The following is a 24532-nucleotide window of genomic DNA, read 5'->3' as shown; positions in this document are numbered from 1 at the left end:
TTATAACAAAGTGAATCAGTCATACATAAACATATGTTCCCATATGTCTTCCCTCTTGCGTCTCCCTCCCTCCCACCCTCCCTATCCCACTCCTCCAGGCTGTCACAAAGCACCGAGCCAATATCCCTGTGCCATGCGGCTGCTTCCCACTAGCTATCTACCTTACTACGTTTGTTAGTGTGTATATGTCCATGACTCTCTCTCGCCCTGTCACAGCTCACCCTTCCCCCTCCCCATAACCTCAAGTCTGTTCTCTAGGAGGTCTGCGTCTTTATTCCTGCCTTACCCCTAGGTTCTTCATGACATTTTTTTCCCCTTAAATTCCATATATATGTGTTAGCATACGGTATTTGTCTTTTTCTTTCTGACTTACTTCACTCTGTATGACAGACTCTAGGTCTATCCACCTCATTACAAATAGCTCAATTTCGTTTCTTTTTATGGCTGAGTAATATTCCATTGTATATATGTGCCACATCTTCTTTATCCATTCATCTGATGATGGGCACTTAGGTTGTTTCCATCTCCGGGCTATTGTAAATAGAGCTGCAATGAACATTTTGGTACATGACTCTTTTTGAATTTTGGTTTTCTCAGGGTATATGCCCAGTAGTGGGATTGCTGGGTCATATGGTAGTTCTACTTGTAGTTTTTTAAGGAACCTCCATACTGTTCTCCATAGTGGATGAACCAATTCACATTCCCACCAGCAGTGCAAGAGTGTTCCCTTTTCTCCACACCCTCTCCAGCATTTATTGTTTCTAGAGTTTTTGATGATGGCCATTCTGACTGGTGTGAGATGATATCTCATTGTAGTTTTGATTTGCATTTCTCTAATGATTAATGATGTTGAGCATTCTTTCATGTGTTTGTTGGCAGTCTGTATATCTTCTTTGGAGAAATGTCTATTTAGGTCTTCTGCCCATTTTTGGATTGGGTTGTTTGTTTTTTTGTTATTGAGCTGCATGAGCTGCTTGTAAATTTTGCAGATTAATCCTTTGTCGGTTGCTTCATTTGCAAAAATTTTCTCCCATTCTGAGGGTTGTGTTTTGGTCTTGTTTATGGTTTCCTTTGCTGTGCAAAAGCTTTGAAGTTTCATTAGGTCCCATTGGTTTATTTTTGTTTTTATTTCCATTACTCTAGGAGGTGGGTCAGAAAGGATCTTGCTGTGATTTATGTCATAGAGTATTCTGCCTATGTTTTCCTCTAAGAGTTTGATAGTTTCTGGCCTTACATTTAGGCCTTTAATCCATTTATAGCTTATTTTTGTGTATGGTGTTAGGGAGTGATCTAATCTCATACTTTTACATGTACCTGTCCAGTTTTCCCAGCACCACTTATTGAAGAGGCTGTCCTTTCTCCACTGTACATTCCTGCCACCTTTATCAAAGATAAGGTGTCCATATGTGCATGGGTTTATCTCTGGGCTTTCTATCCTGTTCCATTGATCTATCTTTCTGTTTTTGTGCCAGTACCATACCGTCTTGATTACTGTAGCTTTGTAGTATAGTCTGAAGTCAGGGAGCCTGATTCCTCCAGTTCCTTTTTTCGTTCTCAAGATTGCTTTGGCTATTCGGGGTCTTTTGTGTTTCCATACAAATTGCGAAATTTTTTGTTCTAGTTCTGTGAAAAATGCCAGTGGTAGTTTGATAGGGATTGCATTGAATCTATAGATTGCTTTGGGTAGTAGAGTCATTTTCACAATGTTGATTCTTCCAATCCAAGAACATGGTATATCTCTCCATCTATTTGTATCATCTTTAATTTCTTTCATCAGTGTCTTATAATTTTCTGCATACAGGTCTTTTGTCTCCTTAGGTAGGTTTATTCCTAGATATTTTATTCTTTTTGTTGCAATGGTAAATGGGAGTGTTTTCTTGATTTCACTTTCAGATTTTTCATCATTAGTATATAGGAATGCCAGAGATTTCTGTGCATTAATTTTGTATCCTGCTACTTTACCAAATTCATTGATTAGCTCTAGTAGTTTTCTGGTAGCATCTTTAGGATTTTCTATGTATAGGATCATGTCATCTGCAAACAGTGACAGCTTTACTTCTTCTTTTCCGATTTGGATTCCTTTTATTTCCTTTTCTTCTCTGATTGCTGTGGCTAAAACTTCCAAAACTATGTTGAATAAGAGTGGTGAGAGTGGGCAACCTTGTCTTGTTCCTGATCTTCGTGGAAATGCTTTCAGTTTTTCACCATTGAGGATGATGTTTGCTGTGGGCTTGTCATATATGGCCTTTATTATCTTGAGGAAAGTTCCCTCTATGCCTACTTTCTGCAGGTTTTTATCATAAATGGGTGTTGAATTTTGTCAAAAGCTTTCTCTGCATCTATTGAGATGATCATATGGTTTTTCTCCTTCAATTTGTTAATATGGTTTATCACATTGACAGATTTGCGTATATTGAAGAATCCTTGCATTCCTGGAATAAACCCCACTTGATTATGGTGTATGATCCTTTTAATGTGCTGTTGGATTCTGTTTGCTAGTATTTTGTTGAGGATTTTTGCATCTATGTTCATCAGTGATATTGGCCTGTAGTTTTCTTTCTTTGTGACATCCTTGTCTGGTTTTGGTATCAAGGTGATGGTTGCCTCGTAGAAGGAGTTTGGGAGTGTTCCTCCCTCTGCTATATTTTGGAAGAGTTTGAGAAGGATAGGTGTTAGCTCTTCTCTAAATGTTTGATAGAATTCGCCTGTGAAGCCATCTGGTCCTGGGCTTTTGTTTGTTGGAAGATTTTTAGTCACAGTTTCCATTTCAGTACTTGTGATTGGTCTGTTCATATTTTCTATTTCTTCCTGATTCAGTCTTGGCAGGTTGTGCATTTCTAAGAATTTGTCCATTTCTTCCAGATTGTCCATTTTATTGGCATAGAGTTGCTTGTAGTAATCTCTCATGATCTCTTTTATTTCTGCAGTGTCAGTTGCTACCTCTCCTTTTTCATTTCTAATTCTATTGATTTGAGTCTTCTCCCTTTTTTTCTTGAGGAGTCTGGCTAGTGGTTTATCTATTTTGTTTACCTTCTCAAAGAACCAGCTTTTAGTTTTATTGATTTTTGCTATTGTTTCCTTCATTTCTTTTTCATTTATTTCTGATCTGATTTTTATGATTTCTTTCCTTCTGCTAGCTTTGGGGTTTTTTTGTTCTTCTTTCTCTAATTGCTTGAGGTGCAAGGTTAGGTTGTTCATTCGAGATGTTTCCTGCTTCTTAAGGTGGGCTTGTATTGCTATAAACTTCCCCCTTAGAACTGCTTTTGCTGCATCCCACAGGTTTTGGGTCGTTGTGTCTCCATTGTCATTTGTTTCTAGGTATTTTTTTGATTTCCTCTTTGATTTCTTCAGTGATCACTTCGTTATTAAGTAGTGTATTGTTTAGCCTCCATGTGTTTGTAGTTTTTACAGATCTTTTCCTGTAATTGATATCTAGTCTCATGGCGTTGTGGTCAGAAAAGATACTTGATACAATTTCAATTTTCTTAAATTTACCAAGGCTTGATTTGTGACCCAAGATATGATCTATCCTGGAGAATGTTCCATGAGCAATTGAGAAAAATGTGTATTCTGTTGTTTTTGAATGGAGTGTCCTATAAATATCAATTAAGTCCATCTTGTTTAATGTATCATTTAAAGCTTGTGTTTCCTTATTTATTTTCATTTTGGGTGATCTGTCCATGGGTGAAAGTGGGGTGTTTAAGTCCCCTACTATGAATGTGTTACTGTCGATTTCCCCTTTTATGGCTGTTAGTATTTGCCTTATGTATTGAGGTGCTCCTATGTTGGGTGCATAAATATTTACAATTGTTCTATCTTCTTCTTGGATCGATCCCTTGATCGTTATGTAGTGTCCTTCTTTATCTCTTGTAATAGTCCTTATTTTAAAGTGTATTTTGTCTGATATGAGAATTGCTACTCCAGCTTTCTTTTGGTTTCCATTTGCATGGAATATCTTTTTCCATCCCCTTACTTTCAGTCTGTATGTGTCTCTAGGTCTGAAGTGGGTCTCTTGTAGACAGCATATATAAGGGTCTTGTTTTTGTATCCAATCAGCTAATCTGTGTCTTTTGGTGGGAGCATTTAGTCCGTTTACATTTAAGGTAATTATCGATATGTATGTTCCTATTCCCATTTTCTAAATTGTTTTGGGTTCGTTATTATAGGTCTTTTCCTTCTCTTGTGTTTCTTGCCTAGAGAAGATCCTTTAGCATTTGTTGTAAAGCTGGTTTGGTGGTGCTGAACTCTCTCAGCTTTTGCTTGTCTGTAAAGGTTTTAATTTCTCCATCAAATCTGAATGAGATCCTTGCTGGGTAGAGTAGTCTTGGCTGCAGGTTTTTCTCCTTCATCACTTTCAGTATGTCCTGCCACTCTCTTCTGGCTTGTAGGGTTTCTGCTGAGAGATCAGCTGTTAACCTTATGGGGATTCCCTTATGTGTTAGTTGTTGTTTTTCCCTTGCTGCTTTTAATATGCTTTCTTTGTATTTAATTTTTGACAGTTTGATTAATATGTGTCTTGGCGTATTTCTCCTTGGATTTATCCTGTATGGGACTCTCTGTGCTTCCTGGACTTGATTAACTATTTCCTTTCCCATATTAGGGAAGTTTTCAACTATAATCTCTTCAAATATTTTCTCAGTCCCTTTCTTTTTCTCTTCTTCTTCTGGAACCCCTATAATTCGAATGTTGGTGCGTTTAATGTTGTCCCAGAGGTCTCTGAGACTGTCCTCAGTTCTTTTCATTCTTTTTTCTTTATTCTGCTCTGCAGTAGTTATTTCCACTATTTTATCTTCCAGGTCACTTATCCGTTCTTCTGCCTCAGTTATTCTGCTATTGATCCCATCTAGAGTACTTTTAATTTCATTTACTGTGTTGTTCATCGTTGCTTGTTTCATCTTTATTTCTTCTAGGTCCTTGTTAACTGTTTCTTGCATTTTGTCCATTCTATTTCCAAGATTTCGGATCATCCTTACTATCATTATTCTGAATTCTTTTTCAGGTAGACTGGCTATTTCCTCTTCATTTGTTAGGTCTGGTGCATTTTTATCTTGCTCCTTTATCTGCTGTGTGTTTTTCTGTCTTCTCATTTTGCTTATCTTACTGTATTTGGGGTCTCCTTTTTGCAGACTGCAGGTTCGTAGTTCCCGCTGTTTTTGATGTCTGTCTCCAGTGGCTGGTTGGTTCAGTGGGTTGTGTAGGCTTCCTGGTGGAGGGGACTAGTGCCTGTGTTGTGGTGGATGAGGCTGGATCTTGTCTCTCTAGTGGGCAGGTTCACGTCTGGTGGTGTGTTTTGGGGTGTCTGTGGTCTTATTATGATTTTAGGCAGCCTCTCTGCTAATGGGTGGGGTTGTGTTCCTGTTTTGCTAGTTGTTTGGCATAGGTTGTCCAGCACTGTGGCTTGCTGGTCGTTGAGTGAAGCTGGGTGCTGGTGTTAAGATGGAGGTCTCTGGGAGATTTTCGCCGTTTGATATTATGTGGAGCTGGGTGGTCTCTTGTTGACCAGTGTCCTGAAGTTGGCTCTCCTACCTCAGAGGCAGAGCCCTGACTCCTGGCTGGAGCACCAAGAGCCTTTCATCCACATGGCTCAGAATAAAAGGGAGAAAAAGTAGAGGGAATTAGTAGAAGTATGAGGAAAGAAAGAAGGAAAGGAGGGAAGGAAGAAAGAAAGAAAGAAGCAAAGAAGGAATGAAGGCAAGAAGGAAAGAAAGGAGGGAGGGAGGGAGGAAGGAAGGAAGGAGGGAAAGAAGGAAAAAAGACAGAAAGAAGATACAGTAAAAATAAAATAAAGTATAATAAAGTTATTGAATTAAAAAATTCTTATTTAGAAAAAAAAAGGGACGGATAGAACCTTAGGACAAATGTTGGAAGCAAAGCTATACAGACAAAATCTTACACAGAAGCATACACATACACCCTCACTAAAAGAGGTAAAGGGGGAAAAATCATAAATCTTGCTGTCAGAGACCACCTCCTCAATTTGGGATGATTCGTTGTCTAAAGGAGGGAAGGAAGGAAGGAAAGAAAGAAAGAAAGAAAGAACGAAGGTAAAGTATAATAACGTTATTAAAATTAAAATTGATTATTAAGAAAAAAATTTTTTTAAAAAACCATGGACGGATAGAACCCTAGGACAAATGGTGGAAGCAAGACTATACAGACAAGGTCTCACACAGAAGCATACACATACACATTCACAAAAAGAGGAATAGGGGAAAAAATCATAGATCTTGCTCCTAAAGTCCACTTCCTTAATTTGGGATGATTGGTTGTCTATTCAGGTATTCCACAGATGCAGGATATATCAAGTTGATTGTGGAGCTTTAATCCGCTGCTTCTGAGGCTGCTGGGAGAGATTTCCCTTTCTCTTCTTTGTTCTCACAGCTCCCAGGGCTCAGCTTTGGATTTGGCCCTGCCACTGCGTGTAGGTCGCTGGAGGGCGTCTGTTTTTTGCTCAGACAGGACGGGGTTAAAGGAGCCGCTGATTCGGGGGCTCTGGCGCACTCAGGCCGGCGGGGAGGGAGGGGCACGGAGTGCGGGGCGGGCCTGCGGCGGCAAAGTCCGGCGTGACTTTGCACCAGCCTGAGGCCCGCCGTGCGTTCTCCCGGGGAAGTTGTCCCTGGATCCCGGGAACCTGGCAGTGGCGGGCTGCACAGGCTCCGCGGAAGAGGGGTGTGGAGAGTGACCTGTGCTCGCACACAGGCCCCTTGGTGGCGGCAGCAGCAGCCTTAGCGTTTCCCGCCCGTCTCTGGGGTCCGCGCTTTTAGCCGCGGCTCGCGCCTGTCTCTGGGGTCCGCGCTTTTAGCCGCGGCTCGCGCCCGTCTCTGGGGTTCCTTTAAGCAGCGTTCTTAAACCCCTCTCCTCACGCACCAGGAAACAAAGAGGGAAGAAAAAGTCTCTTGCCTCTTCGGCAGGTGCAGACTTTTCCCCCAAATTAAGTTTTATAACATTTTATTCCATAGGTTATTTCATCTCAATACAGAAAGAAAGATAACCAGATATTATTACAGGAATACATGTACAGAGCTCCGTATTCGCTCATCCATAGATAAAGGTTTCCTAATTCGGTCTACTTTAAGGAGAACAAAAGTTTTAAAGGTTTTGATGGGGAAGGAGTAGCTGCGGAATTTTTATTTTCAGTACAGACAACAGAACTTACACTTCTTCTGCCGGTCTGGCAGACTTTATTAAAAACATAATTTTTAGTTTTAGACACTGAATCACAAAGTCACGTGAGGCATACCTTTAATAGAGTTTCTAGAAATTTTTAAATGTATTTCATGACCCACGAAAAAAGTGCTTCAGTATTTAAATTACCCGTCCTAAGAAAGGTTATTTAACACTCAATTACAGGTTATTAGATAACTAACAGTATAGGGGAGAATTCCAGAGGGAATTGCTTTCATCAGGCTATCAGGTGTTACTGAAAGAAAGGGCTGGATCCAACTGAATTTACATAGAAAGGCATTTTTTAAAATGCTCCCTTTAAAAATTCTGAGATGCAGGAGGGAAGAATGTATATCCAAGGTCATTAAAATGATCAATAGACAAAGATCTCTCTAGAGAGAGACATTTAATAAGCAAGCAGTCTAATTTCAAGATGGTATATGTTCAAAACCCAGTGAGTACTCTTCCTATGGCTCACATAAAACGAAGGGATACCACAGATCAGAATTCAACGTGCCTTGTGTCTCAAATCAGAAATGACTTCAATTTATAGGACTACCTTGGGAATGAGTAGCATAATTCCTAATAATTGACTTCGAAATGCCACACCATCCCTTTACCCTTTCCATACTCCGAATTGAAAGTTTGTCTTTGAAAGATGATTACCTTTGTAGCCACTAAAAGAATCAAATGGTACTCTTCTTACCCTAAGGAAATCCAGTTCCTACTGGGATAGGAGTTGATGCAACTGGTGCTCCAAAGCTGAATCCTGTATTCTGCCTAGCTGGAGTTGTGTTACAGAGTGAGAACAGGCCAGTAGAAGATGAACTTCTAACTGGTTGGTATGGAGTCCCTAAGTTAAACCTCCTATACTAGGTGTAGAGAAAGTAAACTCTGTAGCTAAGTGGTTGTCTCTGCAGAGCCAGAAGTGAACCAACCGGTAGGGGCACCAGTTCCTCCAAAAATAAACCAGCTCCTGACTCCAAACCCTAAATGGGGGTAAGAGAGGAATGGAAGAAGAAAATTTTTAGAGATCTCAATGAGACTTCCAGGTCAAGACGGCAGATGGGAGCCACACTGGAATCACTCTCTTATACTCCAAACTCCAAGAAATACCAGTTCAAAAGCATTTACTAAAAACACTTTTTAAAAAATACAGAGTTTTTTAAGAAAAAAGACAGTGTCTTCCCTGGAAGTCCAGTGGTTAAGACTCTCCACTTCCAGTGCAGGGGGCACGGGTTCCATCCCTGGTCGGGGAATTAAGATCCCACATGCCCCGCAGCATGGCCAAAAAAAAAAAAAAAAAAAAAAAAGAAAGAAGACAATTTTTCAGGTGCCAAACAGGGAATTCATATCTATGAGCAGAAGCTGAAGCTGCTTAGCCCAAGGGGGTGACTTGAATGAGATGTGTGCCCTAAAAGTTGGAAATATGCTAGATTGTGGGTAAATTTGAGGCCACAGGGTAAGGTCATAGGCTCCTCAATCAGCAGAAACCTAGTGGAGCTTATATCTGGGAAATCTCTATTAGGAGAATGAAAAAGGCAATGGAGACATGCAGGAACCCCAAGCTGGTACAGAAGATATACACAGACAGCTCAAATTCAATTTACCTTTGTGGTGTGGAAGCTTCAAACTAAGATGGTAACATAAAAACACTAATTAGGAGCTGATGAAACTTTCAGGGCCCAGGCAGGTTGTCCATGACATCACTTATCAGAGATATCTCCACTTCCTAGGTCATCCATGATCCAAAACACCCCGAGAAAATTAACTCAAAGACAAGAACTACAAAACGTCTAAGTAAGTAGTCTATAGACCTGAAAATTGAGGAAATTCTCATCTAAGGAATTAGAGGTGATAGAGCAATATGAATGGCACATTAAAATGTTTTATATGTTCAAAGAGCTCAAGAGGGAAATAGCATCCATAAAAGCAAACAAGTGAATGTGAAAAAGAACCACGGAGAAATCCAAGAAACGGATACAGTATTAGAAATAAAAAGGCTCAAGGGATAGATTTAAATAGTAGACTAGACACAGTTGAAGAGGGAAAAAAATCATTGAACAGGAAGAGAGAACAGAAGAAAAGAATCTGCCAGAGCACAGGGCAGATAAAGTGATGGGAAAGAAGAGAGAAATTAAGAGATAAGGAGAAAATAAAAGAGAAGTTTCAGTGTATATCCAGAAGGAATGTCAGAAGGAAAAAAATAGAATGGCAGAGACATTATTCAGAGTTAATAAATGAGTTTGCTAGAACTGAAGAAAAATGAGTCCTCATGCTTAAAGCCATCAAGTGCAATCAGGCAACTCCTCCCACCACCATACACACACACACACACCCTTTATATTGAAACCCTAAAATATTAAGAATAGAGAAAAAAATCTGAAAGTTATCAGAGAGAAAAAATCATTTACCTAATAAGGAGTAACAACCAGGTTGACAGCAGGCTCTTCATTAGCAACAGTAAATGTTAGAAGAAGATGGAATAATATCTCTAAATATCCCTTGAAGTGTTAAGGGAAAATCACTGTGTACTTATCATTCTATCCCAGTCAAGATTTCTAAAACGGGATGCGACTAACAATCAGGTTTTACATAATAGCTCTGAAAGGCAATTCTAAGAAATCAGTATCAAAAATATTTCATCAAAGTTATGAGCCCCATTACTTTATACACCAGTAAAAAGGAAAACAAAAACAAAAAGAAAAAAACCAACACCAATCTGTTACAGTTCCTTATCATCACTTATTTTTTTTTTACTTTTTGAAAGAGCTCCTTTCAATGTAGACACAGATTTTAATCAAACATGCATATATTAAGAAAAAATACTCAGAGTCCAATTTTCCACTCAAATTTCTTAAAGTCTTCTGTGCCACCAGGAGCACTGTTGCTGCAGCAATTCTTAAAAGAACTCATAAGAGAACTAAAAGCCATTTTTGCTATGCTTTCAAGCCAGCTTTGCAAATATGTAGACCAGCCTCCTTTTGTCTCCCACTTCAGCATAATCAATAACTAAGCCTGATTAACCATCTTTTGCGTTCGCTCCCCACAACCATTGGTTTCTAGGAGTTACAGGTGATCCCCTGTTATCTCTGGGATTTTCACCCAAGACACCCATTAGGCAGGTTTTGATCCTAGACATTTTGATATTAAATGTGCATATGGAAACAACTATGACATCACAACTGCCACCTAGCCAAAAGGGATTGTAAGATACCATCAACTGTTAAGACTCATTTCAATTGCAGAGATGTTAAAATATGGAAAACTATACCTCTTAAAATTGGTAAAATACAGTATCTTGAGTAGTGTTTGTGTCATGGTTATAAGTGAACACCTCCCCAAGACTAACTCTGAAGGACAATATTTATCTAAATGTGTTAATATGACATGCTTATTTTTAAGTCATACACATCTTAGAACTTTTAAAATGTGAGCTCCAAAGGGTGATTTCAGTGGTATAATAACTCAGTCCTGGAAGGCACAGAAAGAAAGGTATTCTGGGCAGAATAAGAGCCCTTGCTGTATTTAGTCTTATATTCCCAAGGGTACCACACTCCTGAGGTTATAAGCATTATAAATTATATTATAATAATATTATATTATTGTTATATAATTATATATTCCATATTTATGATATATAAGTATATGATAATATCACAGATGTTGACAGAAAAAATACTGTTGCCAAACCATGGTTCTTATACTGTCATAGACATTGATACTTTCAGAATTAGGTAGTGTCATCAATGTCATATTGCAGGCCAAAGGAAAAACTTCTGGTAGCCATCAAAAGGTGGAACTTTTTCTTGTGCTCTCGCATTTGTGGACTTTCCATTCTTTTGAAAGTAATTTAAGAATTACCCTGTTATTAGAATTTCTCTGCTAAATGTAGCATGAACATTTAAATATTTTCTTCCTTAGAAAATTGAGAAATAAAACAAATGAAAATCACCTTGGGACTAAAAATGAATCTGTCATTAAGAATTTGGAATTAAAAATTCCCTTCCGTCTCATTTAGATCGTATATCTGTCACATCCTTGTACTTTAAAAAATCTTTTTAATCTATTCTGCTTAACCGGTTTCTAACAAGGGTGTTTTAAATGTCTCTCATGGGCTCCCTGGTGGCACAGTGGTTAAGAATCCGTCTGCCAACGTGGGAGACACGGGTTCGAGCCCTGGTCCGGGAAGATCCCAGATGCCACGGAGCAACTAAGCCCGTGCACCACAGCTACTGAACCTGCGCTCTAGAGCCCATGAGCCACAACTACTGAGCCCACATGACACAACTACTGAAGCCCACACACCTAGAGCCCGTGCTCCGCAACAAGAGAAGCCACTGCAAGGAGAAGCCCACGCACTGCAACGAAGAGTAGCCCCCGCTTGCTGCAACTAGAAGAAAGCCTACGCGCAGCAACGAAGACCCAACGCACCAAAAAATAAATAAATAAACCTCGTTTCCAAAAAAAAAAAAGGTCTCTCATTATTAGAGATTATCAATTTCTGCTTATAATTCCATTGTTTTTTGCTTTATATATTTCAAGACTATGCTGTTAGGGGCATAGATTCATGGTTGATACTCTCTTGGCAGATCTCCTTTCTTTCATCAGTGTGAAATATCTGTTTATTACTAAATTGCCTTAGATCCCATTTTGTCTGACATTAATGTTGCTTCACCATTTTTCTTTTGGTTGCTATATGCCTAGTGTATCTTTTTCCTTCCCTTTGTTTTCAACCTTTCTGAGTCATTTTTAGCATGGCTTTTATGAATAGCAAAGCTGAAAATTTTAAAATAGAGTCTAAGAATCTCTTAATGAGTGAGTTTAATTTATTTACATTTATTATGACTACTGACACAACTGGATTCATATTTCTCCTTATTTTGTCTTTTTTATTTGCCATGTTGTATTATCTTTTATCTTTTTCTACGTAATTGGACTGATGGAATTTTCTGTATTCCATCATTTTTCCCATACTTGGAAGTTACATATGCTAATTATATTTATTTGTATGAGTTTCTCTTGAATTCTTTAACACATTTAAATTTATGTTCTTCTAAGAAAGCCTGAAGTTAATCAGTATTCCATATCCTTTTTAAGAAATAAGACCTTAGGAGCTTCCCTGGTGGCGCAGTGGTTGAGAGTCTGCCTGCCGATCAGGGGACACGGGTTCGTGCCCCAGTCTGGGAGGATCCCACATGTTGCGGAGCGGCTGGGCCCGTGGGCCATGGCCACTGAGCCTGCATGTCTGTAGCCTAAAAAAAAAAAAAAAAAAAAAAAAAAAAAAAAAAAAAAAAAAGAAATAAGACCTTAGCACACTTTAGCTTCTCTCTGCATATCACTACTTTAATAAAAATGGAAAACAAGTCTGTACTCCCTCTATGTGGCTATGAGTAGGAATATCTGTCTCTGTCATTGTTGAGTTCCTCTAGCCAACTTCTTTCTATTCCTCTTCAGAGTGCTCTCTCCTTATCCACACTGCCTGACTAGGAGCTTAAAGTTGACAAAACTACAGCTTTATATGTTGAGCCCAGCTTACAGTTCCATCCTGGATGTCTTAATGCAAGCACACATGTTCAAAGAAAGAAGTACTAGATGGTGAAGGACTTGTGCAGAAAATTCACTAGGCCTAAAGAAATCATCGGAGCTCACTGAAAAGGCTCCTGGAACTGGGCAGATGATCCCTGCCTGGTAGTCCAGTCTAAATGAGACAATTCAATCAGTGCTGCCACCTATCGGGCTGTGCTAATCACTTAAATGAATTAGAATCTGTTTCCTCACCTCTAAAATTCTGGCAGTTTCACTGAGTAACCAAAATGTTTTCTTAAAAATAAGTTTACAAAGGGCCTTCCACATATATTATCTTGTCTAATTTAATTTAATGTAAAGTGCTATATGAAAGCTTTCTAAAATATAATGCTGGGGTTGTCCTCACTGTCAGTGAAGGATCAGTCAATCAGGGGTATTTATGGGACACTCTCTAAGCTGGCCCAGAGAGTGTACATAAATTGCATTTCAAATTACAATTCAAAAAAATTACTACACAACTATCTCATTTATCAGCATGCAAATTATCTTCTTTTTGTACTACCTATCGTCCTTTATAGGTCCTAGGAGTGTTCTGGTTAGTAGGAAACCTGACTCAGGATCAATAAATGATGGTAGGTCATTTCAGGACACACCATTTTACCACTTAAGTTCTTGAATCTCTTGAATAAAAGGGAAATGATAAAAGCACTTACCGAATCTGACATTCCTCATCTTTTAATTACCTACAACAAACCGTAAAGGTATTTTGATCTCCATTCTATAGTTGAAGAAACTGAGGCTCTAAGATACTAAATTACTTTCCCAAGGTCAAACAAATAGTAAGTGAAGGAACTGAACACAATACTTTCACTGTAACATTAGCTTAAGCAACACATATTAGGAAGATAAGTCTGCATCTCAAAGAGCAGAAACAAAATAAGTTCAAGCCTGGGTACCTATTATAGGTCATTTCAACATAAATGTTTAGGGGCTTCTGTCTCACAAAGTATAAATGATTTTGGGGGAAATCACTCATGCCATTATTCCCCCACATTACTTTGAGAAATAACTGTCAAGAAGTGACTAGCATAGAAGTTCAGCCATGTAATGGATTAAAAAGTTTTTCTGCCTTCTTGGAGGCAAATCCTCTTTGGAGACAACGTTCTCCCTAAAATGCCTAGTTACTAGATAACCATTCATGAATTCCACGTGAATGGTGAATTCCATTCACCATTCCACGAATTCAGTTCACCTTCTCAAGAACATCATGACTAAACAACCTGGCCTGAAAATTCATGCAATGTGATTAGTTCTGGTATAAAACCATTCCAATAAATAGTAACTTCTGATGATACATATGGTTCCTTAACATATTAATTATGGAACTAAGGAGAGAGGCAGAGAAGCAAAGGAAAAGTACCAAATCACTGAAGAAACCCCTTTTCCACCAAGAAAGCGTTACAGAAATGGAACTAAAGAAGAAAGTAGAAAAATTGAAGCCTCAAAGTACAATAGGGTCCTTATTTGCACTGACAGTTATTGATGCCAACTCTGGAAGTAGAAACTGAGTTACCAATGTTTTATCCTAAATGTTTGAGTCCCCAGAGAGAATTGGATAGGGAGAGGTGAAATTAGCACAGCCATTTTCAAGGAAATAGGAAGGGATCAAACCTCTAATGGTAATCATTTTATTTTATGCCAAAATAAAATATAGAGCTATGGAAAATTGTGCATTAGTTTTCAGTTCATATTAAACATCTTAAGCAATATAACTCACTGATTATCTTTCACGTTAAGTGTTTTTCTCCCCCTTCGTACTCATACTATAACTTGTCAAGGCCATAATGTCAGAATCTTATTTTAAAGGCTAGAAAGGTTTTTTCAAATCCCAAAATTAAGACCAACTTTCCGAATATTACAAGTCTGACACTGCAGAGAAGACTGTACATTTCCATGAAACAAGTCTTATTTTAGTGAATGCCTTTAGCAGTTACAACAGTGGAAAAGAAAAGACCAGGGATGAGACCACAGGGGAGGGTGGGCAGAAGGACTCAAGAGAGGGGAAATCTTGGAGGAGCTGAGAAGGATACAAGGCAGGGGAGGGGACTCAATAGAGGACGGGAGTGGAGGGCAGAGAAACCCAAAGAGAAGGCTTGGCTAAATGGAAAGGAGGCAGAGGGACCCAAAAGGGCAGCAGTGAAAGAACAGGATTAGGAGAGGGGAGAGGAGAAAGAAGAGAGTACATCACTGGAGAGAACTAGTCTAAGAAATGAAAGAGGAATGGCATTCAAATGCAAAGTACAGCCTCAAGGCCTACTCACTTTTAGAAGAATCCTCCCTCAAAACCTTGGAGAAAAAGAGCAAAAAAAAAAAAAATAACAACAACAAATGAAAAACTGGAAACTTCTGAAGCATACTAGTATTCATAAAAATCTTAAGCATGAAGTAATAGTAGCATGAAGTAATAGTAGTCATTTAAAGATTTCAAAAAATATCATTTTACAAGGAAAAATAGATCTGGCTAATATAACTTAATTCAAGTTTATTTTTTAAAATAAATCTCACTTTTCTCAGGGCTTTACTCCACAAAAAAACTAGTCATCAAGTATGTTTTTCAAGGTATGCCTTTGAAAAATAAGCATAATTCTTATGTTTGTAATTTTTTTGTGTGGTAAAATATAATGTAAAATTTACCATTTTAACCATTTTTAAGTGTACAATTCAGTGGCATTAAGTACATTCACAACATTGTTTAACCATCACCACTCTCTATTCAATATTTACGAAACTTTTTCATCACCACAAACAGAAATTCTGTACCCATTGAACAATAACTTCCCATTGCCCACTCCCCCAGCCCCTCTATTTTACTTTTTGGTAACCTCTATTTCACTTTCTGTGTCTATGAATTTGCCTAATGTAGGTACCTCTTTTAGTGGTATGATTTATATGAATATTTGTATACTTGAAACAACCTAAATGTCCAACAACAATAGTGGAATGGAGATATTTTTAAGTGGCATAGTTATATGAGGGCTACTTTACAGCAATAAAAGCAACGTTTTTTTCTTTTCTTAATTTAGGTTTTATTACTCCTAAATGACTTTCTGTTTTAAGCTTTATTCCTGGATTGTGCAATAAGTCTACCGGGAGAAACCTATGAAAACTGTACATATTAAATGGCAAGATAGCATTTTTGAATATTTCTGTGTTACTGAAATAATTGTGTAAAAAATAAAAGTCACTTCACATTTTAGTATTTATATGAGTTATATATGTGTTATTTCATTTTAAAAATTTTTTAATTAATTTTTTAATTGGGGTATAGTTGATTTACCATGTTGTATTAATCTCTGCTGTACAGCAAAGTGAATCAGACATACATATACATATATTCACTCTCTTCCAGACTCCATTCCCATACAAGTCATTACAGAGCACCGAATAGAGCTCCCTGTCTATACAGTAGGTTCTTATTAGTTATCTTTATATATAGTAGTGTGTATATGTCAATCCCAATCTCCCAGTTTATCCCCCCTAAAATAACTAACTTTATCTACATTTATCAGTATAGACAAATCTCAAAAACAATGTTGACCCCCAAAAAGTTGCAGAAGAGTAAGTACAGTATACCATTTATGAAAATGTCAAAGGACATACAAAACAATATATTACAAATCATTTATGGCCATCTATGTTTGAGTGCACTTAAAAACACAGGAAAAATATTTAACAGCTTCAGAAGAACAAATATCTCTGGGATTGGGAAGGGGTACAAAGAGTAGTGTTTTAGTTTTATGTTTAGTTTTAGTGTAATGTTTTAGTTCTTTAAAAAAAACCAATATCTAATGAAAATATGGCAAAAGGTTAACAATTGTTAAATCTTTTGTGGGTACATGGATGATGGTGTATAATAGTCTCTGTAATTTTCTGTCTGAAATATTTTATAATTTTAAAAAGAGGCTCTAGTTTTAGAATGTTTTAGAATGACAGAAAATAAGACAACCTGTGTGCTTTGAAAAGGGGGAATGTGCTAATACAGACCAATTATAGCTTTTATTCTCCCAGTCAACTTAATTGCTTCCTTTATAAAAAATGTAAATTACAAATGAATACATACTCATATAATCTTTGGAAAAGACATTCAAAAAGAAAGCTAATCACCATGAGTGTTATTATGGCACTTGAATCTGCTTGAATATGCTATGATTCATACATTTTTTAGAGTGTATCCTTTTGAAAATGTCCATATTTATTAGTTAAAAAAATACATTCAACCTAACTCATATTGTGGTTGATGACTGCTACTCCAGCACAGAGAAACCTAGAGGGGCAAATCCATACATCCAAGGGGGCAAAAATTCACAGCTCAGGTCCAGATTCCTGGCCTTCTTGTTAGGATTCCTCTTGAGGGCATGGAAGGGGTTATATGTATAGCTAATCAGTTTTGAATACTCCAAACATTTATTAAGCCATCTATTCTGTTTCCCTTTTATTTAAAACCAAACCACGGAATTCCTGAGAAACTAGGGTCACAACTGTACCTCTAGGCCAAGTGCAAACACTCCGATTGCCAAGCAGAGCAAACTGGCGCCGCGCCAGCGTTTCTGCACTCCAAAGCGGGAAAAGCGGGGCACCGGGTCCGGCGACGTTCCCGTGAGTGGGAGCGACGCGTAGCTCCGGCCGGTGCCTCGCTGGAGCTGCATGGCAGCCGTAGGGGTGCTCCCCCTGGGGCTCCGGATCCAGAAGGCTTGCCCACAGCAGAGGAAAAAAAGCGCGATCCCACCCTACACACACATAGACACAAACACACACACAAACGCTGAGCCGGGACGGAACCACAACACGTGTCTCTGTCACAGCGCGGAAAGGGGGCGTGGGGAGCGCGTGGGGAGCCGCCACAAAACCTCCTCAAACCCCCCGGCCACCGAGCCTACCTTTCTGCCCACGCTGTTCGGGATCTGCTGGACAACTAGCGGTCCGATCTAGAATACACGTGCAGGAAGAAAGTAACAGTGAGGGAGCCTGCTGATTTCCTGAACAAACGAAAACCGGTGGTGGCGGTAACTGGTGGCTGCAAAGTAAAGGCGAAGGCAGTTAAAACTGCGGAGCGGCCAGAGGCGGACCCGGAACTTCTGCGGCCGAAAAGGGCCAGCCTGCGCAGCGGGCGCTTCTCCGCGGAGCGATGCTGAGACCCAGGCTTAAAAGGGGTCGACCTAGTTAACTGGAAAGGGCGGCCATTGACCACAACTGGCACGCGCCCGGATTGGTTACTTCTCGTGAGGTTTCAAAGGACACTCTTCTATGGTTGGCCAGGAAAGTCAAGCGGGAACCCGGAGGCGGGGGTTGGCGGCGATCTTAAACGACGTTGTTACCCAGGCAACAGAGGGACGCAGAGCTCTCCGCAGTGTATTTTTGGATCCTAGAGAGCCACCCAAAAACTGACCCAGGTGAGGAAACCCGAACCTTAGAAGGGGGAAAGAAGGGGTCCTCAGATGCCTTAGCTGTCAGAGAAATTAGGGAGAACTCTAGATACTTACGGCTCTGAGAGATACACTAAAAAAGCCACAAGTTGCCGATAGAACAGATCCGTTCTCTAAATCCCCCTGCCCTAGGCGCTCTAGAAGCAGGATTCAGCTTTAACAAAACTCAGTCTATCAGAATGTGAGTGAGATGGGGCAGTTTTACCAGACAAGGGATGGAAGCGGATGGAATGTCAGAAGGCCAAAATGAACAGGCGAACCTTCCCGACGTTTTTCTCTAGACACTTACATACACTTACTGTTGTAACGCTAATTTGAGAGTGAAAACTATTATTTCCTTGTAGGTAGATCAGGGTGCTCTAAGTTGAAGTAGCCACTGTTATCTTCTGTTTTACATGTACAGGCATGATTTATCTTGGACCAGGTTGCCTTGGTTGGGATATTTTTTTTAGGGGGTATAACGCTGTTCAGACTGAAAAAAATGGCCTGTATTTCGTGGACAATGCCCTGTGTGTCGGAATGTGAGCACTGTGGCCTGAGAGTTCCAACCACAGTTGGTCAGATTCGTTGAGGAGTGAGAAGCAGTCAGACCGCACTTGGGGGCCTGGAGCGTGGTGTGCAAAAGCCTACGTGTCCCTACCAAACCTGCTACTCACCAAGGGCTGATTGGGAGAGTAAGTGTTATATGTCGTTGGACTGTACCCGTCAAAAGGTAAGGGACTGTGACAAAAAATAAAATCTGAGTGAGGGGAGAGTACAGAGTTTGAGCAGAGAGGTAGGGGCCTCTTTTCCTAAGAGCTTCTTGTGACAGGGATTCAGAACAGAGACTATTTCCTGAAGAAATGAAGAAAACAGGCCTGTTGACTTAGGGAGAAAATTTCAAAGCCCTGAAGGAAAATGAGCTGTCTCAACTCCTTTTTAGATAGAGGTGGAGTATGGGAATGAGACAGAAACAAAAAAATTGTTGGCAAGTGTATTAAGTTTGGCTAAAACAAAGAATAACGGGTAGAGGAAATATTAAATCAAGAGGCTCATTTCTTGACATTTAGATTTATGAAATATTCCAGGTACTTTCAAAAATCATCTTCCATTAAATATATTTTAAATTTGTAACAAAAACTCTTGTTAAGTCCCCATAGTTACTTATGACTTGGTACATTCAATAGCAGTGAAAGTTAGAGACCTAAAAAAGGAAATTATTCTTGGTATTGTAAAAACAAGTCAAAATGAATTAGTTTTAATAGTCAGGGAATCATTGATGTGTATAGTTGTCAAAAAATGTAAGAAAAAACCAACCAGTATATTATAATTTAACTCAGACATAGGCATAGATGATGTTTACTTTTGTGTTTTCAGAAGAATTTTAATACAGGAATTGTTAAATAAGGTACTATATACATAAAGTTGCAGAAGAAATGCCAATTTTATTTAAGAGAGTAAATGAATTTTTAATACTTTGAAATCATTCAGCTATAAACAGTCAGTACTCTACATAGGGATATGTGTTTACCTATTAACCAAGTTCCCAAATGACACTATTTGGTGATTCTTTATTACCCTGATTTTATTTGCTATATAAATTTGAATTAATAAAATGTCATTTCTTTTTGAATAGTGTGTAATTCAGAATTTTCACTAATTTAACCTAGACTTCTCTCCAATTAGTTCAGGTCGAAGAGCCATTCCTGCTGAGACCCCAGCCCTCTTAACTAGAGTCTGACTTAATCTCGGGTTATTGATATTATTGTTATGGTGCCGTGAGTCTGGAGTCATCCTGGTTGAGCTTGTTTAGTCCCTAAATGGCTCCAATGTTTTGGTAAAGAGCTGGTTCTGAAGCATCTGTCTCTTTAGCTCATTGTGGCTAGTACCGAAAGAGATACCCCAATCACCTATGAAGGCCCTAAGGATTCAAGTTGATGTGGGAAAAATTAAAAGCACTGTCTAGAAAACTCTGCCACTGGAATTGGCCTAGCAAAAGAGAGTGAGAGAAAAAAGAAGGGTCTAGAAAATTTACTTTCTAAATAACCAAATCTCAAATAAAAGATTTAGCAATATATTTTTAAAATGAAGTTCCTGCTTAAATTTGCCTTAAATTTATTCTTGGCCTATTTAAGTGGCAATGACAGATTCAAACAGGCAGTGTGGCTCTAGAATTTTTTTTTTTAATCACTACACTATACTATCTGGGTAGTCTAAGCAAAAGGAAGAATACATTCCAAAGTACAAAGGCAGGAGATTATAGGGTATGTTTAATTAGCAGTTCAGTTTTTAACAGAATGCAGTTTACAGGTAGGAGAATAATAGGAGGGAAGGGCAGAAAATTAGGTTGGGGTTAAATCCTGAAGGACCTTGACTGTCAGGCTCAAGATGAACTTTATATCAAATTTACAAATAAAAGATAGTCCTACAAATAAATAACACTGCATAGTTCATAAAAAGGCATCTTGCTTTAATTTTTCCGATGTTATGTATTTGTCAAATGAACTTTAATATGTTTTTAATAGTTTAACAAATTATTCTTAATTTGTTAGACTTCTAAAAAAGCTAGTAGAACCTTCATTTCCATTGAAATTAGAATATAGTTTTCTAAAAATTCAGATCATTGTTTTTCTCTTTTGATACTTTGAGTTCTTTGATTAGTTACTTATAAAGTATTGCTGATTCTTTTGTTTGTCAAAATACAATATCAACAAACTTGTCGTGATTTATTATTTTGTGTTTATAGATGATTATTATGGTTGATATGGCAAAAATTATTTTTGCTGGAGTGCCAATTTTATTATGATATTTCTACTCCAATTTAGCTAAGTATGAACCTATGCCATTGTATGCCAGCATAATTTGGAATTTAAAAAGTCTGATTCCTAATATACTTCAGATATAAAGAGCATACTATAAATTATTGTGAATGATTTGTTTTACATCCCAAGGAGTGGTATTCCCTTCAAAGCAGTCACTTTGGGAGGCTATCCACTTATTCTAATGCTGTTGTTATTGCTCAAATTACTTTTGAAGCTACTCTTTTAGAATCGCCTTGAGGCTTGCAGCACATTCTTTTGAATATCCTCAAAGTATTAAATCTTCATATTTTGAAAGTAGATGTGATATCTAGATATATCTAGAAATCACTTGGAGACAAATCTGATGTGTAATCACACTGAGTGATACCATAGTGATACCTGTTTTCTTGGTGATACATATGAAGGCAGTTCCAAAATATTTTGAGCATTGATAGCATAATTTACATCAACGTATAACCTTTCAAGGTGACTATTTTGAAATCAACATTCGTATGAATTTAGTCATGCTTCATTCAGTATTCACCAACTGCTGACTACCTGCCAGCTCCGGTTACCGAAGACGCTCAGCCTCTAGGTGTAGCTTCCCACTGCCCACACTGCCCTGCCTCTTACCAAATGAGAACCAGGCGAGAGCTACTTCCCAACTGATGGGGATTTAGAATTAATCTGCTTTCCTAAATACAGTATCCAGTGTACTTACTGAACCACAGCCTTCCTTCATAACCTCCACTGGGACATTAGAAAGCCTCTGATGGAGTGCCTGTTTCCTTTTCTCTTTTATAGCTGTGATGTTGAGCCCAGCCTTATTCTGAACCTTCCTCTAGCTGCCGACTCCCCCATAATACTCAAGAACCCCTGCCTCCTATACCCCCACCTATGGACCAGGATCCTACTTTACCTAAATAGGCCTCCCTGTAACCATGGCTATTCAACCTTTCTGCCGAAACACTGCTCACGTCCTGAAACTCTCGCTGCCGTGTCACTGCCAAGCCCATGAGCACGCGTGAATAGCAGCTCTGATTGCTAACTCAGATGCTATATTTGGCACTTCTGAATACCCTTCTTCTGGGTTAGTTCTACTGGTTCCAGTTTCTTCCCTTCTCACCAGCCCACCATTAAGCTCTAGCAAGCCTCATCATCGTGTACCTGTGGGTGCTGTCGCTATGTGCCAAATAATAATGATATTTTTATAAAGCTTTTCATATTTCAGCAAACTCTTTTACCTGTGGTGCATAATACGGCCATCACAACAATATTGTAAGGTAGGTAATGCTGGAATAGTAAAACAATTTTGGCTATATTTGTTTTTTAAAAGTCTCATTGTACAATTTCAATTCAAAATACCATTTAAATCATTGCATCTGATATCTGGATCCATTTTTCCCTTTCACTGTCAAAGGTAAAAAATGTTTCAGTAAACTTTTTGCTTTTAATGTTAAGTAAATATTTAATGAACACATAATCATCTAGGACTTTAACAATATAAACAGAAGCCTCTTTGTTTAATTTAATGTGTCAATTATTCATTTCCATAGCAGACTACCAGACCATACTGTGAGAGAAGATTGTTTTAATCGGCTCTTATTTCACCTTTTCCAATTTAATGAGTTTTCAATGTAATGAGTTTTATCATTAAGTTATTCGACATCATTATTAGTTTAAATGATGTAGCCCAGAGTCACAGAGCTAGGAAGTAAACGATAGATACAAATCTAAGCAACATCACTCCAGAGCCCTTACTCTTAACCACTATGATATACTTGCCTCTGTGCTAGATCTATAGGGCAATTTAACATTTGTTTCATACCCTTGACATCTCCGATAAGCATTCAGATCAGTTTTCCTTTTAAAAAGGAAAGTCAAGATAATGGTAAAATATAATAGTAAAACAAAAGGTTTGTAAAACGCCATTTACATGCAGATTGATTTTGACAGGTGATTGTACCAGCACACTTTTGAGAATTCCTTTGTATTACTGTTCTAGGCACAACACAAAAATTTTAGTGGATCATTTAATAAAAGCACTAAAGAAAAGCTTCCTGTGAATTAATTTTCTAAAATAATATTCAAAAAATATCAGCAGAAGTGTAGAAAAGATTCCTATTATATTTATGCCCAAATCACTAACAATAGGCCTAATTCTACAGTCTTTATTCAGGTTATTCATTAAAGTGTGACACTCCCAAGATTTTTAAAGATCCTGAATTCCTACTCCAAATATAATGGTAGAGATTATTTAAAAGACTGATGTCTGGTTGGTAGGATTACAAGTAGTTGTGATTCTCTTATTTCTACTTTTAATGTATTATTTCCTAAAATTTCCACAATAGACATATATAGTATCACTATTATAATCAGAAAAAAACAATTTATTTTGTGTGAACTTTCACTAAAGTTAATGAACCAACCCACTAGAGGTCTCAAACAGCAATATAATGCAAGGCATCATCAAGGGTTGATTAAAATTTTAAATAAAGCAGAAGATACCGGCCTGCCTGAGGCAAAAGTGTGAAATGAGTAAAGTTCCTTGAGATATTCCCCCCAACAAACATCCTTTTCAGTTCACTAAATAGGAATATACAAGCTAGACAGCATATATTAGACAGATAAAAAGGTAGTCTACAAAAGTATGTTTCCAAATAATAATGTACATTCTACATGACACTGACAAACCCTTTCTCTTGGGGTAAAGTTTAAGGATGTGCATTTTTAACTAACTCCCCAAGTGACCTTTAAACACACTAAAATCTGAGAACCACTATGTAGGTGCTCAAGAAATGCTTGTTAGATTGAGCACGAAGTTTTAATAAAGCAAGCTGTATACTTGCGTTTACTTGCTGCCCCAGGTCTGTGAGTCAGCAAAATACATATATTTGAAGGAGTTTACAAGGATTTTCAAGGAGGAATAAGAGATAATGGAGTGACCCAGGGAAAGGAGGGAGATATGACAATTTAGAAAAATCTTCATGTCTTAAATAAAATAGAAGACTAAAATACCTCTTTCTATTATCTTCTTCCTCAGAATATGGAATCTGAAAATATGGAATCCGAACATATGGAAATGGAAACCATTTCCTCAGCTTCAGCTCTTCAAGCTCTCTCTAAGCTGCTTTATCCGGAAGAGGATGACTTTGAGTCCGGACAGGTGGTTGTATACTTACAGATGAATTAGTTCTGATCACACTAAGTTGTGAAACTGTATTTGAACAACTTGTTCCAACCTTGCTGTGGGAGCAGGGCTCTGTCATCTAATACATTCACAGGAGGTTGCAGGACTGATTATGCATGAGAGTATAACCTCTAGTACATTTCTAGCAAACATAATTATATTTTTTCTAAACTACCTGAACACTGAATAGGAAAATAGTTCTGTAACTATGGTAGCAATAGCCACATTTCAAAATGTTTGTCATTTATATTTATGGCCAAAGAATGCTTGACAACCATTACAAAGAGTGATAGCTAGGATTTTTAAGCCTAGACAATATTTCTATAAAACAAATAATTTTAATTAGACAATATTAATTAGGCCCCCAAAACCCTTAATTTTTAAAA

General features: G+C 38.1%; 2 protein-coding genes across 4 annotated transcripts in view; one reads left to right on the top strand and one right to left on the bottom strand.

Annotated features, from left to right (window-relative positions):
- The window catches only part of NUP62CL (nucleoporin 62 C-terminal like), a 68659-nt gene extending 50727 nt beyond the window's left edge, over positions 1 to 17932 (bottom strand). For 2 of the 3 annotated variants that reach the window (XM_067722784.1, XM_067722783.1), the window contains exon 1: positions 17631 to 17932. The gene's annotated coding sequence lies outside the window, so the exon portion shown is untranslated. Of the gene's footprint in view, positions 1 to 15014; positions 15040 to 17630 lie in introns of all 3 variants that reach the window. The other variant, XM_067722782.1, reaches the window with a different exon arrangement.
- Positions 17933 to 18080: 148 nt separating this feature from the next.
- The window catches only part of DNAAF6 (dynein axonemal assembly factor 6), a 40488-nt gene continuing 34036 nt past the window's right edge, over positions 18081 to 24532 (top strand). Inside the window, exons 1-2 of the mRNA XM_067723098.1 lie at positions 18081 to 18143; positions 24000 to 24122. Of these exons, the coding sequence (XP_067579199.1) occupies positions 24003 to 24122 (120 nt within the window). The 5' untranslated portion in view covers positions 18081 to 18143; positions 24000 to 24002. The remainder of the gene's footprint in view (positions 18144 to 23999; positions 24123 to 24532) is intronic.

Source organism: Pseudorca crassidens, chromosome X (genome assembly GCF_039906515.1).
Source record: "Pseudorca crassidens isolate mPseCra1 chromosome X, mPseCra1.hap1, whole genome shotgun sequence".
In the NCBI taxonomy this organism is placed as follows: Eukaryota; Metazoa; Chordata; class Mammalia; order Artiodactyla; family Delphinidae; genus Pseudorca; species Pseudorca crassidens.
The sequence above is the reverse complement of the archived record's forward strand: the minus strand, read 5'-3'. Positions and strand labels throughout refer to the sequence as shown.